Source organism: Micropterus dolomieu, linkage group LG08 (assembly GCF_021292245.1).
Source record: "Micropterus dolomieu isolate WLL.071019.BEF.003 ecotype Adirondacks linkage group LG08, ASM2129224v1, whole genome shotgun sequence".
Classification (NCBI taxonomy): domain Eukaryota; kingdom Metazoa; phylum Chordata; class Actinopteri; order Centrarchiformes; family Centrarchidae; genus Micropterus; species Micropterus dolomieu.
Window position 1 is genome coordinate 7,936,061 of NC_060157.1, and position 17,264 is coordinate 7,953,324.

At 42.8% G+C, this 17,264-nt stretch overlaps 1 protein-coding gene across 1 annotated transcript in view; it reads right to left on the reverse strand.

Moving 5' to 3' along the window:
* itga5 (integrin, alpha 5 (fibronectin receptor, alpha polypeptide)) overlaps window positions 1-11,671 on the reverse strand; it is a 33,415-nt gene extending 21,744 nt beyond the window's left edge. Inside the window, exons 1-2 of the mRNA XM_046057210.1 lie at window positions 11,275-11,671; window positions 2,394-2,524 (exon numbers count right to left, since the gene is read on the reverse strand). Coding sequence (XP_045913166.1) covers window positions 2,394-2,524; window positions 11,275-11,483 — 340 coding nt within the window. The 5' untranslated portion in view covers window positions 11,484-11,671. The remainder of the gene's footprint in view (window positions 1-2,393; window positions 2,525-11,274) is intronic.
* Window positions 11,672-17,264: the final 5,593 nt, after the last annotated feature.

Consider the following 17,264-nt stretch of genomic DNA (forward strand, 5'->3'; position numbering starts at 1 on the left):
ATCAGTGTGATTGCCTAAAGAAACTAAGTCAAGTTCTCAGATGGCAGCAATAGCTATAGGATTAGTTTTGTGTCACTATAACGGGTGATGAAAAGTTCCGTTTGTTGTATGCAAGGTGACTGAAGGCAGCCAGCTGGAGTCACGCTAAATCTCTAAAGAGAGGAGATTCAGAGGGGAGATGGAGGGAAACCCAGAGCAGTGCCACAACAATATGTCATCTGACCAAAGTCCCCCTGGTAGGACGGTTAGCGCGGTGTGTTGATGTGACATGGTGCGCAGCCCCATCTCTCCTGGGACCAGCAGAGGAGTGTGGGGGTCTGGAGTGCATCCATAGACTTAGTGTCGCCTTTGAACTGTGTGTGAGATGACAGCCATTAGTGGGGTTAGAGCCTCTCATTGTGAGTATGTGTGTATGTATATTTGTGTGTGTGTGTGTGTGTGTGTGTGTGTGTGTGTGTGTGTGTGTGTGTGTGTGTGTGTGTGTGTGTGTGTGTGTGTGTGTGTGTGTTAGAAGACAAATGGCCAAATTCACTCATCACATCAGCTGCCCCTGTGGGAATACCAACAGCAAGAGAACAGAGGGGGGCAGAGCAGAGGGACAGGACTCTGGTTTCTCCCTCTTTCCCCTCACTCCCTCTGGCCTTCTTACCCCCCTCCCTTCCTCCCATCCTGTATGTGCCCCTCTCACACCCTCCCTACTGCCCTCACTCTCCTCTCAGATCCATACACAGGCTCTTATCTCAGTGGAAGAGGAAGTGGATAGGAGGGGCCTCTGGCTACTTTGACCTAATTAGTTAGGCTAATTAAGAGGGTCTGTGGCCTATGGGTCAGAGCTCAAACACACCAAGAGACACAGACACCTATGACACCAATTCATTTTAGAAATAGACCAGGTAACAATAATCTAGTGGAAGATAAAATACAATGCAGCTGCACTCCTTTACTCAAGAATTTGCAGTGTAGACAGTTTTTTAAAAAAGAAAATATTCTGACTGCAAGCATAATCACTGAACTTATTACTATATTCTTTACTATCAGGATTGGCAAAGACAACATTCATGGCTACAGTAAATGAACTGCAGCAATAAATGTCATCCAAGTAACAGCTGTTTGGCACAGCCACACTGGCATGCAGATGTCTATGTACTGAGTGTTCCTCCACTGTACAGTGGTTCTGTCATGATCCAGATGTCGGAACCAGTTCTGGCACACAAATCAGCTCCTTCAAAGCCCCTTAAAAACTATGAAGGACATTCTCTGACAACCCAGGGGACTGACCTTCACTGTGAAGCATCGTTGCTTGCACATGACATCACTCACTGTGGCCTCCAGCCAGCACCCCTGGATGTGCAACACATTTTATGTTGCAAGAAAAATAGTGGAGCAAAGGGTACCAAGCAGCGGCGTCCAATAAAAGAATGTTGTTAAACCTGGCTTGTGAAACACTCAGTGGAATATTTCTCCCTATTGTGCATTATGGACGCTAAATTTAAGTTGGCCAACAGTGCTAAGCTTTGATTTCTCAGGAAATAAGGCAAAAGTGCAGAGGTAACTGTCTTCTATATGTGTGAGTCATATTGTGTGTGTGTGTGTGTGTGTGTGTGTGTGTGTGTGTGTGTGTGTGTGTGTGTGTGTGTGTGTGTGTGTGTGTGTGTGTGTGTGTGTGTGTGTATAAGCCAGTAACTACGCAGTCTTTTTACTTTGATTGTCCCTTTCCTCACTTTGCCATGACTCCATTGTGCAAAACAGGCTAAGGGATACTCCGTCAACATACTGAAATATGAATCCATTCATTAGACGACCTCACAGACTAATTCTCACTCAACTGAAGCCTTTTTGTCAGGGCCAGTAGTGTCTGCTTCACCTGTCATACAAACAGGACATTTCTTTGTCTGACTTATTTGTTTTTTGGCTCTTATCTCCCAATAAGTCCTGGGGCAAGGAAACACAAACACAACCTAGAAGGGAGGACTATCCTTCACCCCATTATCCTTTTCATCCCCAAAGAGAGGACACAAACAGGAAAAAAGGATCATCCCACATCCAGGAACCACCCCAGCCAACAGCAGTTCAGTGGAGTGGAACACTGACGCCTGATCCAGAGATGCTGCTGACAGCAGGAGCAGAAAGGAAATGCTCTGATGGCTTCAAAAGTGTACAGAGAATCAGCAAACCTCAGCCATTTTAAGAGTTTAAACACCTTCTCCAGTTTCTCAACCTCTCCAACAACCAGCTAGTCACAGATTGGAGAGATTGCATAATTTAAAAATCCTAAAGTTAGAAAAGCATTTGTTGTTGAGCATTTGTTGTCCTGATATTCTCCGAATATCAGGAGAATAAAAAAGTTGACAGTGCAGATGTCAGACCTTTCCAACATCTATCATATTGCTTACCTTCAGTATCAAACTCGATAGTGTGACAATCTGATTGGTTGAGTCTCCATGGACAGTAGAAGACAGATCCTCCTTCTGTAACGTTAACCTGCCTTGTGTTGGCCTTGGGAGCGCCTATCACCACACTTGCACTGAAAACAAGAGACAGAGAGAGAGACAACTTGCTGTAAATCTATTATCACAAGTTTACCACAAGATCCTTATAAACCTGAATTTCTTTACTAAAACCAATGCTAAACATTTGTAGCCCTTAGCCTGGTCTCAATTAAAAATTGCATTCCAGACCTCCCACTTGACAGTCTTAAACATGATGCAGTATGCACATTTTACCGTTTAGCGCGAGCTGTATTCTGACTCAGAAGCAAAACATTTTAACAGGTTGCAGCACTGTTTTACATAATCTCATACAACCAGGAGAAACTGCTGCAATGACATGTGTACATGTGATACTCACAGACACATTCACTCCACTTGTGCAGTCAGACACACAAGCAGAAACACTCACACGGTCACACATGCATCCCTGTAGGGCAGATTCAATAGGAAAACAAGAATGCAGACAGGCTAAGTGGAGTCACACTCTTGTTTCTTCAGCTGTGACAATACTCCTCTGTGTACTAGGAGCTACACTGTACAACTACAAGAAGGGCTGCCAACCACTTCAACTGACATAGAAAAAAAATCAGTGAGGTCACAGGTGAGCCCGGGACTAATAACACGTAGGACAGCCTTCATAGATGAAAGAGAAGAAGAAAAGACAGAGTGATGATTTGTTAATGGAGACAACAAGATTGGGCATGGTAAAGTTAGAAAAAATATCCCTCGTAGATAATGTGTCTTAAGTGGATGGCTTAGCCATTACCTCATTCTGGACCCACTTGATCCGACAAGCATCACAGACACCATAGCTGGGATTGATGTGGGTAAAGGAGGCATGGGACCACTGAGACCAGACAGTGTCTAGGGGGGATCCAAAACAGGAAGAGTACACCCTTTCCTGCCCCAGATCTTCCAGTAGTGCATGAATGTTTACATTTTGGCTAAACTTAGCATCCTGCCCCCAAGGGTAACTACTCAGCAAGGTCCAGAGGAAGACAGGGGAGCCAGCTTGAGTCAAAAAGCAGTTAAATTGTGTAATATTCCACAGCCTTGTGATCCATGCTAATTAATCCCACTGATTACCTCCCGATTACCTCAGATGACAAAATCCAGAAAGTTATGGGATGGCTTGTGGAAAAATCTAACAGAAGTGGGCCAGGGTGTGTTAGAGGTCAGTACAAAGCTTTCAAATCATTTCAGCATCTATAGTTTTGAAAAAACACAACTGTGGGAGAACAAAGGGAAGATCATAGAGCAGAACTTATGAGTTTAGTATAACACCGTTACTGTGGTCTTAATATCTCAGAAAAGATACAGTACAATGCCAATTCCAAATGTGGAGCAAAAAATCCTGGTTTGTGTTGGAAGAGAGAAAAAGAAACCAGTCCGACTTGAAAAAAATACTGCATATGCAGACGCAGAAATATCCCAGTAGAGCAGCAGAGCTCCACCTGTACAATAACCTAAATCAGAGAGGCTTCCTGGTCAGGGATTCTCACGATGAGACAGCTGAGGATCTCCCTCTCTCGGTCTCAAAACTCTAACACACACAGATATGCAAGCAGTTAGTAAATATTTCACACTAGCAGACCACACTCTGTTAATCTATTCTGAACAAGTACAGTGCCCATCTATAAGTCATCCCCTGCCAGCCCTAGATATCGGTTTGGAGAAAAAAAATACATAACTGTAAGAAAGATTACTGTTTTGAACAACAAGGTTGTAGAAGTTATGGAGCAGACAGAAGAAGAGAGATCAACCGATGTTTCTATGGCAAAAAACCTTATAGAAATAATCTGACTGCAAGCACATGTAAATGATTCTAAATGACACCACTGGACGAGCTCTCTAACGAGGCCATGGAAATTGGAAGCTGCAGCATCTTTTGTTGAATCAGAACGGAACGGAGTCCAGCCAAAGTTGGTCGTGGCAGCTTTTCAAAGGGAAAAAACACAGGAAATAACAAAATGAGCAGATCATGCTTTAATCAGCAAGTTGGCAGCTGAAGCGAGTTTTCACTACCTTACACAGATATGCACAGATGTGCAGACATACAGTCACATAACACACAAACACAGATTGATAGTAATCTGAAAGCACTGTAAATAAGGACGAATTAACATTTAATGGGTCTTTATCTGGTGAGGATCAGTCTAGTTCTTAACTGGCATTTCCCGGCCCTACACCTTATCTGCTAGCTGTGTGCTCAAAGGTAGAGCTTTCGTATCATTAGCATTTAATGAAACTCTAACTGCAGTCGGCTGAGTGCTGCATTACAAATTCCTTTGTAAAAGTGGTGGAGGTGGAGTGTTTGACTTGGTCTTAAGATGGTTATGCAAATATATGTAATTGGTAGGGGGTGAGTGATCCTCAGCTGTTCAGCTGAAGGACAAACGCGTAGGGTTGTGTCCAGGCCTCTGTGGCTAAAGTGAATCTAAGCAAAAGTCTGTTCAGAGTGGGATTGAAAGAGGAACCAGCAGAGGTTTGATAAAGATCACAGCAGGCAAAGCTGAGCATACATCTGAAAAGCCATTAACAGTCAACTGAAATGTTTTGGCTCCTGGAGAATTAAACCAATCTTCACTTGCTCATTTGTCAGTTTCAGTGTCAATGTCATATTTTTTAGATATATTTACATAGGTTTATCGTTACTGCACACCTAGTTAGCAAAAACCCCTTTTCTGATTCTGATTATGAGTTTCATGTTGCTATGAACAAATAACCCATTTCACAAGCGAAAGACTTGAGCAATGTCCTAGTGGGGGAGTAGGCAGATGAAAAGCATTAGCAGCTTCACCATTCTAGCATAGTTAACCCCACCAGCTGCCATACAACAGCCACTAATGACCTCCACCACCCAGTAGACAATTAAGCATTAATTAAACTACTGTAAATGATTTGGGCTGCAAGCGAAGAATGTGTAAACACCAGCTTCACTGTACACAAGGACTGGGTTTTTCTCATTAGAAGCTCAGGCAATCAGAGGGAGAGACATTCTACAAAAAAATCTCTCACCATACCACGATTGCTAGACTGTAACCACTATTTTATGTGGGGTTGAGAAATTAGGGGAGATGCAGACTGCTGGAACTTGCTGATGTGACACTATCATGCGTAGCCATTGCTAATAAGGTCTATGATGAGGTTACAGAAAGAGGTTGTCAGAGGGTAGATTCCTCCGTTTCCCCCCACCCCTTTAGCCCAAACATTTTTGTCCCCCCATTCCACATTTAACTTCTTCTTCCACTCAGCTGCAAAGCTGGTGTCACTTGAACACAATTATAACTGCTTTAAGCTAGAAAGTGAGAAAAAAAATCACAGTCACATTTGTTAAGCCTGCCATTTCCAGCTGCAGTCACCATCTGCAGTCATAAACACGGGTCAACAAACGCTATGGCACAGTTGCAAAGGGAGCGAGTGGCAGGGTGGGGGTTGTAGTGGCCTTCAAGCCTCAGCAACACCTAAGTCAAAAATGTACACTGAGCCATGGAGTTTACACTGAGCTATCAACACATGCTTAAACACTGGAGTGGTTCCATATCAGCAAATGAACTTAAGATCTGATCTGAGCCAGAGGCAGCACTTGACCTCCACTTCTCTCCCTCCAGCAGTGGAGAAACTGAGCATGCCAAAATACAACATCTCTACCCCTCTGACTCTGAAGAATCACTTTATCAACATAATTAAACGACACCTGGAACAGTGGAAATATGGAGCTGGAAAGTTAACAAATCACTGAATGATGTCATACTGCTGCAATATTGACTTTTCAAAGCATGCGTGGGCGCTTAGAGTGAGATCAGCTGAATGACAGAAATGAGAAGCACAAGTAGTGTGTGATGACTTATTCTAGACCACATGGAGCCATACGAATAGTCTAACGTATTCTCAGAGCCAGGGCCAGACAGAAGCTGTGTTAGTCCTTACGTCTGCCACATGGACGACAGTCTATTCTCACACACACACACACACACACACACACATGTTCTCAGTGCTGCACACACACACACACACACACACATGTTCTCAGTGCTGCTGTCCAGGAGACTGAAGATGATGAGAGTAGCAGTGGCTGCTGGGATGGCGTGTGCTGACTACAGTCAGTCTAATGCTAGTGCTGTGCTGAAGCTGTATTTTTGTTGACTGTACTGTAAGAAGCAGAACAAGATCTGTACGTTGCTCTACTGGAGCAAATTACGTCTTTTATAACAATCTATAGACATTTCCTCATCCCAGGAAAAACTTGAAAAGGATCCATTGAGATTTGAATCTGCACCAACCAGTGTTGATCAGATAAACAGTCCAGTCTGTCAAGGATCTGATCTCTCCATCACCACAAAACCATTTCCTTGGAATCCTCAAAAGGATAATAGTTTTGGACAACAGGTGGTCTGCAAATTACAAGTGCTTCTGGCCAAAGTAGCCAAACAATGTTGTTTGTTGTCACACAGGGAAGCCGTGTGAACATCTAAAGGCAATTCGAAATCATAGTTTGGATGATTTTACGCTACTCTGCATCTGGGTAGAAGTTACTGCCGGATAACTGAATCAGCAAGTCAACATCAAGCTGATTTAGCAAATGTTTTTACTTCCGACCTTTCACCAAGCAACAATCATTCTGTGACTGTATGATACAGCTAATGTGTGTAAATAAGCAGCTGTTACAAAAAAAAAGCATTTCACAAGTGGCAAGTGAAAAATCTGAAACCTCCTGCTTCTCCAAAAAAACATTAAAATGACTAAGCCTATGCATTTACTCATACTAAACTGTTGCCCACCCCCATCCCCAAATACAACCCCCTCCCCCCCTCCTCATCCTCCAACAACCCTAAAATCCTCCTGCAGGGAGTTTAACTACTGGTGGTTCACACCTCTCCACAATGCACACGTCAGGGGGTCCCATCCTCTCACCTAAGGATAGAGGGGTTGTTTTATTAAACATGGTGATGGGGGGGGGGGGGCTGAAGCAGCTGTTGAAACACTTTGTCTGTGCGCCCTCAACCCACTCATGCATACATACAAACGCGCACACACATCCAGAGATAGTGATGGCCAGAGGTTACATCTCATTTAAATCTCAAATATGAGATCGGATGCTAATTTGAATTTCAGAATTGAATTTCATACTGCACAAGCGGGCTATGATGTCATTTTCTTATTGCTATATGAAGGATAAACTTTATCAAGTTACCTTAGATGTGAGTGATTTAGCGACCTGGGGTTAAAACAAACCAGGCCTGCTGGCAGTCAGAGATTAAATCTAACAAAGTATGAGTCAGGACGACCCTGACCAATAACCAACTCCATTCCAAAGTAGACATGACGTCCTCGGGGCATTCCTGACCCAATATAGCAGACGTGACAGCAGGGTCCACAGGCCCTTTAAACACATCGTCACCATCCACACTGACATCTTTTTCCAGTGAAACACACACAGGCTCATTATTTAAAGCCCCTTTTACCAACAGACCAGTAAAAGCTAGACAGGCACTTTATGTTTGAGACAGACTGCAGTGTAGTCATGCTAAGTATGTTCCAACCTACAGCAACAGACACTAATGCTCCCAACCTACTGGCCTGATTATCATAGATGCATAAAGTTTGACAACAGAAAATTAAAGCAGCTTTTTAGAAGGGCTATAAATTAAATTAAATGAGTCATAGTGAGAAATCCACTGGAAAACAGCAAACAATTTCTGCCGTCAAACAAAGAACCCCATTGTCTGCACGCAACAACGAGAACCTGGGTGAAGAAAAGCTTGGCAGCTCAAATATACAAGATGTGCTCCTGCAGGTCAAACACTTACTGGTTTGATTTAGCAACAGGTCCATAGAAAAGGATACCAATGAAAACAATAACAGAAATAAGGCTAATCATATATGGAGAGGGACCTCAGAGTAGACAGAGAAAACATTGCTGCTTTAGTGGCAAAAAGAGACCCCAGTCCAATGTCAATATTAGTTCATCTCTTACCCTTTTTGAGAGGGTAAACTGTAGGAAAGTGACTTACATGGACGGGCTGACCTCGGCATGTGCTCGTCATAGCCAAACCATCCATGATCTAATGCACATCACCAACATGTCACACATGTGTGGACTGGAATATATTACGGTCTCAATAATGGTGTCCTCAATCAGCTTTTTAATATTTAAAATGTAAGTTTCCTCAAAAGTCCAACAGGCACCAGAAGCTTGTCTTGTCCTTTCATACACTCCAGGACAAGTCTGTTATTATTTACAGCCCCTGACCTATGACTCCTTCTATCTCAGTATGATCCACTCCCCTATCCCTGCCTGGCACTGGAGAAAGTCAAAGAGGAGTCAGTTAATGCCGTTTGATTATTAAGTGTTTGAGGAAAGTGTCAGCCCTCAGAAGTCCTTCCCATGATGTATAGACGGGGGATGGGCGTGGGGACTGGCATCCATGTGAAAAGTTCAACTTCGCTCAACATGAAAAAACACACACAACAGGGGACCATATCCTCTTGCCCTTCCTGTGTATCTGACAAGAGCTGTCACACACAGTTCATAGACACTATCCTCGGGCGTTCTTCTATGGTGGGCCGCCTGCCAGTGTCCAAACTTAATTTTATTATGCCAAGCCTAAGGGCATGACAGGCCCGCATATATAAACTCATTGTCAAGCATGGGCGTCAAAGTAAGCCTTTGTGTTTATGGATGGGAGAACTATCTTCCTCCCATGTCTCTGTATCTACATCTGACATCAGTCTCATTTTGCTGATGTAACGCTGTAATCCAACGGGTGATGAACACAGGTTTTTCCAAAAGCAGCAACAATTTTACACATAAAGTCGGAGCCAGGCTAAAAGCAGCTAGAAGACGAAACTCCCTGTGCAACCCTCAACTGACCTCACCCCAGGATTCCAGCTACTCCCCCACTCCTGATGTCTCCAAAGTGTGGGTGATGATGATGTGACAGCAAAAACAAGAGATAACAGAAATTAATTTTATGACTGTACTGTTATGTTTTGATCTATCAACTTCTACTAAACTGTGAATGAAAAGTGGCAGATACATGTGGTTTTGCCGATAAAAAGATGACTCAAGGTCTTAAATCGGCCCTCTTTAACTTTTTTGTTTGACATTTGACTTCTGAATACGCATCATCCACAGGAAAATTACAGGGAACTGGGTTGTAGAAACTTACATTTAAAGATTATTACTGCTCTGCACGTACAAAGCATTGTCTCATGTCCTCCTCCATAAGCATGGCATGTCAACTGTAGAAAAGTTCAGATTAGGTCATCATTAAGATGACGTCTTCTCTGTCTCACACTTAATGAGACGAGGAGAAATGATGGGGAGAGAGGCTAGACAGTGGGGGGAAGGTCTACGGTATGGATGAATTAAAAAGCTATGCAGAATGACATCAGCATAGGAGGAAGTAAGGAGGGGGATGTTGGACAGAGAAGAGAAGTCCATGCATTCAAGCTTCACGTCCTAAATCATATAGCTCTCCTGAAGCCCCTGCTTCCCAGGCAGAGGAATTAAGACCAATAGCAGCAGGCTTTTAACAAGACAGCGAGGGCCAGGGGAAGGGAGGGGGGTCTCCCCATGTCTGAGTGTCTGCCATCCAGGGAAGTGGGGAGGAGAAACAGGAAAACTTGAACTGCTGCTGGCGGCCCACTCGGCACAAAGCCCTCTCTCAAATCGCAGCATGCTGGCTGGTTGAACAGTGGGCCGAGACGCCACTGGTGCTCACAGCAGACACAGACTCAGCCAGGAAGTCTGAGTGAAACCTTGACTGCGGCTGCAAAACCTTTTGTTAATGATTATTACGATTACAGGGTTGGGTCCAAGGCTCACCAAAATGTACAGAATGGGTAGCAACACAAATGTAGATCTGTCAGCAGCTAAATTAACCCATGCCTTGCTTTTTGCTGCATCCCTGTAGGTATAAAGACTACATACTCCTAGGACAGTCAGGATGTCCCACACTATTATTTTCTCCTCAAACTAACATTACTGGGAAATTAGAAGTGACCACAAGCATGTATGCATGGGTTTAAGTCCCTCAAAGTGACTGATGCCAAAATCTCTTAAGAAGGAATGGCGAAACAATCACAGCATGCTGGATGTCACTGGGATCAAATCCCAACTAAGCAAGGAAGCATCTCAAACAGCAGCAGCATTTCAGACCAATGAAATGTAAAAGGTTGCAGTTAACAGGCTTTTTTTCCTGGCATTTAAAGGCCAGAGCAGATTAAAAGGTCAGAAATAAAGGTCATTTTGTAGGGCAATAAGATTATAATTTGAGGATTATTCCAAAAGGTTTTGGAATGGGTTCATTATTTATGATGAAATAGCCACAGCATTATTTGGGCTTTAATGTAGGAGACATTTAGTAAACAAATGCAATTTCCTGAATAATCTTATTTTTTGTTGTGTGCTCACTGTTGTGAGCCTGTGTAAGGCATATGTCCACAGAGATCACAGTATACACAAAAGCCCGATTTACTGTCAGAGCCAACATCAAACAAATGCATTCCGTATTTCATATTGGAAACGTACCGTAACTTTAACTGGGGAGCTGTAAATGTTCTGAAGTTTGGTAAAAAACAAACAAACTACGACATATTCCAATGGAAAGTTTGCATGCAACATATTTGTGTACAATTGTGAAGACGAGAAGTGGCCAGATTAAATGATAACCAAATGTTTCAGACTTTGTGCAGGGACGTATTAATGAAAAGCCCCTCCTTCTATTTTTACTATTAAAAAAAAATTGGAGAACACGTTTTCTTTGTTAAAGAAACTCACCTGGAAGAATTCGCCAAATAAAAGTCAACAGCATATCCGAAGTAGCTTCCTTTAGGTCCGCTGTAAACAGCTGGATTCTCCACGTCCAAGTTGAACGCCTTGCAGACAGGCTGAGAAAAAGTGAGTAATAGCCCGATGATACAAAGGAGCGCGCGGGTGAGGAGGTCCACTATCCCCGGCGTCTTTACGCGAAATCGTTCCAAGCCCATTTTTTAGAATAAATTAATCCACCAAAGTACGTTTTAAATGTTGGAATTGTCCCAGGTTTGCCGCTTTTCACGTCCGCCAATCAAGCCTTAAAAACAATGGTGGAATATGGCTAAAACTGCATCCCCGTAACTCTAACCGGCCAGTATCTCATTAATGCTCCGTCAGCTCCTCTCTGCGTCCTCACTCCGTACTCTGCTTCTCTCTCTCTGCTTCTCTCCGGCCCCACGCCTCCTCCAGTCACCTACTCATGATACATGAAGCAGGGAGTTCCCACACCCATGACAAAGTTTTGAAGAGGAGGAGCCTGTGTTTCCCCCAAAAAAACTTGAAGGGGTCCCTTCCACTAAACTATCTAGGAGTGTTTACCAATGTACTAAAAATGTGGTCACTTTTGCACTTTTGAGTTCAGAGACTTTCTTATCAGTGACACCAAGATTATTAACCCAAAGAACAATGGTCCAAAAATCCTCCTTCTGATTTTATCTACCAGTTATCTTGAGCTTTTGAGACTTAAGTTGCTTTCAGAGAAGGCAGACTGATAGGTGACGAGAAGGTCAATGAAACCTAACTCTAGACAATATATGCCCTAGCAATTATTGCCCGAGCAATAATTTGCAGAACTCCTCACTAATTACACCTTTCACACCCCCTTGATACTTAATGTGTGATCCATATGTATCGCTACATAATTACAGCATTGATTTGATTTGGGCATATGATGTCCTCAGGCACTCTTGAGGGGTGTGTGGGAAGATTTCATATTCCTGCGTCTGAGTCACAGGAGACCGAAAAAAAGTGGTTAGGCTGTAAAAAGCAACTACGCACTAAAAAGACCTTTAATAAACCTATCTTGGCCTGCTGGAATTAGTGACTGTTGGTTTAGCTGATTCACTTGAAGCCTCTGGGATTGAACCCAGGGGCCAAATTTGGCTGTGTGGCAGAAGCAATATGAACTCTCTGTCAAGTGCTGCACGTATTTATAACAGGACTGAAGCATCTCGACACTGCCTGTAGACTGATGGGAATAATCCAGAGTCTCTGGGGGGGGCAGTTCACAGCTGTTGGGGCCAAAGCCCCTTTTGATGGTTCAAAGCCTTAATCCTGGAGGGGTCTCATTCTCTCACTCTGTTTTTAGGTCCACAGGATGAGATTGCAGATGAAGGAGGGCAAGAGTTCAAGGCGTGGTTGACAGAAAGACAGATTATATGTAGCCATCGAAATTATTTGGAGTCCAAACTTTCCCTCTGAAGTCATGTTATGGTTTTCAGAAATCCCATCATATGCAAGCTATGAGAACATGTTTGCACATCTGCCACTAACATACCAGTTAATTAAAATCATAGGTATGTCAACAAATGCTACTTTGATTTGTGTTTCTGGGTATTTTGAAAGTCTGAAGCCATTGGAGGTCATCCTAGTCATCTACACACAGTCCCATGACATCATGTATGAGGCTGGTCAGCGGGGGCAAGCAAATACTTTGGAAATAGATAATAATGGTATCAGGTCTTAGCCATAGTGTCTTACTGATTGAACGACACAGCTCTTATGTCATCTATCCACCCACAATTATCTATTTGACATCTTACAGGATCAGGACTTGCCAGGAGATAGGATAAATATTTCTTTCAAGTGTTTTGGGCCCTCCTTCTCTTCACACATGTCTGTATGTGAGTTATCCAGGAGCAACTTACCCTACAAACCAGCATTAGTGTGTTCCATTAAACATATTTTGTGTGTGAAACCAGAGCCTGTTCTGCTTTTGGTGACACGTGATTGGCTCTGGCTAACTGAACAGTATTTTCCATCTCACTCCAACTGTGATTTCCGTTGAAAAAGGGGTGTGGTTTTATTCCAATGCCTCTGATTTGACATCATCACTTGGCCGCTATGGCAACAGATCTGAAGTGCAGCAAAACACTTAAAGGACATTTCACAGGACTCTATACAGCTGGTCAACTATTTTAAATATAGACCTGACATACTGGCACTTCTGCAAGGCCAGGCATATATGGATATATGTACGAGCACATGCACACAGGCATACACTCACTTTCCAATGAGGTGTGACAAATTATTAATAGCACTAGAAGATGGCCACTTAGTGCCATTATCTTCACACAGCTACATCAAGATATGAATGTGTCAACACAGTGTAACCATGCAACTGCTTATCCTTTGCTTTATACATTGCTCCTTTTTTATGAGGCAGTTAAACAGATTTGACTACACATGAAAGAAAGCATCACTGTCAACTGTCTGCCATATCCAATACCCTTATAGGAATAGTTCAACATTTTGGTAAATATTAATATTTGCTTTCTGGCCTAGAGTTAGATGAGAAGATCAGTACTACTCTAATATGTTTCTGTTAACTACAGTGCTTGAGCCAGGAGAAGTTAGTTTAAAAAGTGAGCTTGTTTTACAAGAGTTTTGTGCCAGATTATTTCTTAATAAGTGATCTTTAAAAGTGTTATTAGGCTGTTTAGCCTAAGTTTGTTAACTTTCGACAGAGCCAGGCAAGCTGTTTTACCCTGCTTTCAGTCTTTATGCTAAGCTAAGCTAACCATGATCTTCTCATCTTACTCTCTACAAGAAAGCATTTCATTTCAACACTTTCCAAATTGTTGCGCTACTCCTTTAACTCAAACTCTTAAAGTAAAAGTTTGCTTAAGGACCTATGCCTACACTTTGGCACCATTTAGAGCACAACACATAATCACTATAGTTATGCATGGTAAGCAGAACAAAATATAACTGAAGCCTAAAAATAGGTTTTGGTTTGCAGAATGCATAGCACAACAGATATGCAGGCCATTATGCGGGCATGAGCCATATAACTGAAAAACGTGGCTTACACACCTCCTGTGAAAACAAACAAACAAGCCAATTTCAAATCAATTCCTTTAAGACTCTTAACTTCAAAATTAAAGAAGTCTCTGACTCTCTCTAATTCAGCTATCACAACATCTATCTGCCACTTTCAAATGATCTTTTTCCCCAGCCCCCACCCTCTTATCATTTCTCTTTGTAGCACCAATGGTGAGCTGACACTGATGGGCTCCATGGGGGCGGGGAGGGGAGACACCCTGATGGTGGCCATTAGGCAACTGTTAGCGTTTTAAGTCACAGAGTAAACACCATTTTACCACTCGGGAACAGACAGCAAATAAAGGCCACAACAGGCAACTTGCTAGTTTGTACACACACAAGTCACAGCAACCAGATGCATTTAACATCTGTTTGTTCCTTTAAACAGTTGTTCCTTTCGGATGTATTGGATGTGACATTAATTTAGCTGTGGATAAAAAGTCTTGCTGAGCAAGGCAACTGAAGGTAATGATGGAAATGTGGTCTGTCTGAACAGAGAGGCTATAATGTGTTGAAAAATAGAGATCTCAATCATGTGATCTAAATGGTAAGCTTGAAACCTGTCTTAAAATTCCTTTCAAACACACAGAGCAAACTTTCTTTCCTCCTTCTCCTTCCCCTCTCACAGTGATACACATCTTACAGGCAGGAAATTCCTCCAATGTAAAAGCCTGCCTGGGCTTCCTGTTCAAGTTCCTACTCTTTGTGTCTCTGTTACACTCACACAACAAACACACACCATACATACATGCTCACTCAATTCCTATCCGCTTTGCTTTCCCCCTCAGTTCTGTAACATTCCCCATGTACAAGGAGGAAGGGCAGTGAGGTGTTGCTGATTGTTCCAGCCAGTCTGAGACATTGCACACTGGATGACAGATTTGTCACGAAGGGGTGGAAGTCCTGAGTGGACTGTCCATTGTTTTCAACACAAGCTCTTAGCAACGTAGTAGCTGAGTGAATCATACGATTGTTTTAGATGAGAAATCATCCCAGAGGCTCCTTACAAGGCAAAGTTCACCCGCCCTCCTGCATTATGGTTTCCTCTTGCGAGCTTTCACTGTCAATTCAGACAAATTGAGACAACGTGTGTGGGGAGCAAGATGATCCAAACAGTGTCCATTGTTTAGTTGCCTTGTTAAAACAGCCACAAAATGAGCAGTTGTGTTTTTATGTACATCTGCTAATCAGTCCAAGCGAGCAGAGACATAAAGCAGCAGCATGCAAACTGCTGGGGGGGAAACGACCCCACTGTCAGCCTCATTCTACACGCCATAACACAAACAAGTGTCCCCAACCGGCAACTTTGACCCCCCTGCATTTACAGCCAGGGCTGTGCTTCATGCCGTGTTTAGTCTGTGTCCTACCTCCCTGAACTTGTTTGCTTAAAAACACAACTCTTTAAGAGGCGGCATAAAATGCTTGACATCATTTAGTGTGAGGTCAATGAGGTAGAGTGGCCAGGGTGACAAACCAAGACAGGATGCAAGCACTCCACTCCAAAAAAAAGCACGGTGGACACTCCAAAAAAATACATGGTAGTCTTAAAAGAAAATCCCCTTAAATACCAGAATCAACAGTGAAACGTAAAACTGGTACAACTCTGAGCTGGATCGCAGCAGGTAATATTTGCAGGCCCTTTTAATGGAAGAACAACAAATAAACCGCAGAGGGTATTTTTCCAAAACCAGGTCAAAACTCTTTGATTGTGAAAACTTGTGAACAGGAATGTTTGAGTTGAAAGATGACATTGAACAAGACATGTGCACAGCCAGTCATCCGGGTTTGCATTCAGGTCCCGTGCTCAGGGTATCATGTTTTATTTGGATGGCCTATTTGTCTCTCAGAGTAATGGTGTGCTCCTTGACCCCCTCCTGTGTTTTGCTATTGGGGCGGGCGTGCTGCTGGGGCTCGGAGCAAAGGAATGCAACTGTAAAATGTGTGTATCTGGGGGTACAGCAGGAGAGGGCAGTGAATCAGTGTGATCACTGGAGAGCCTCAGGATATTGTTTCACACGCAAATACACACACACACACACACACACACACACACACACACATATATAACCATTTACACATTCCCTTCAATTTGCTGCTGTTGCTTTCCCACACCCACTCCCTTGGCCAAACATCTTTGACACAGTGCATATGGAAACAGTCCCACCCGGCTTCCCATGACAAAAATAAACTGCACTTAAAGTTAAAATAGAGTAAAGTAAAGATATAATTTCTTCTTATATTCACAGACATAAACAAAAATATTTTCTTTTTATTGTTGTTGTTGCAAAAACAGCATTGACAGATAATCAGCCACTGCTGTTTTAAGCACATACACATTTGTATTAGATGTATGATTGAAGAGGGCACACCATTCTTAAAATGGCTTATGCCTGCTCCGCTTGTGTTGTGACTTGAGAAATCTCACGATAATGAACGGTTGATGGCAACAGTAGACACAACACCATCACAGCGACTTTCAGCAGTTCATCAGCTGAACAGCAACATGTAATTCCTCCACTGATGGAGACATTTGTAGATAAGATTGATGGAACAACATTGACGGCTGATGGCAGGAGCGATGGCTTCCCCTAATGTCTCCTCTACTGACAAGTGGTCAGTAGAGCAAGTTTTTCATGTATTGTCTACACTGACAATATGGATGTAATACTTTACAATACTTCCCTAAATGTTTCTGGTTAATATTTTTAAGTTGTGTCTTCCTTCCAGTGGTGGAAGTGCATATTTATAATTTCACAGTCATGCAGTGCAGCTTGACAACTGCTTATATATCTTTGTTGTTTACTTTTATATGATTCATATAGTAACAAGACTAAGAGTCTGCAGCCACTAGCGGCTCTGTGAGGCTGTATTTAGGCACTAAAGCTGATGGGAATGACATTAGTTTTGCA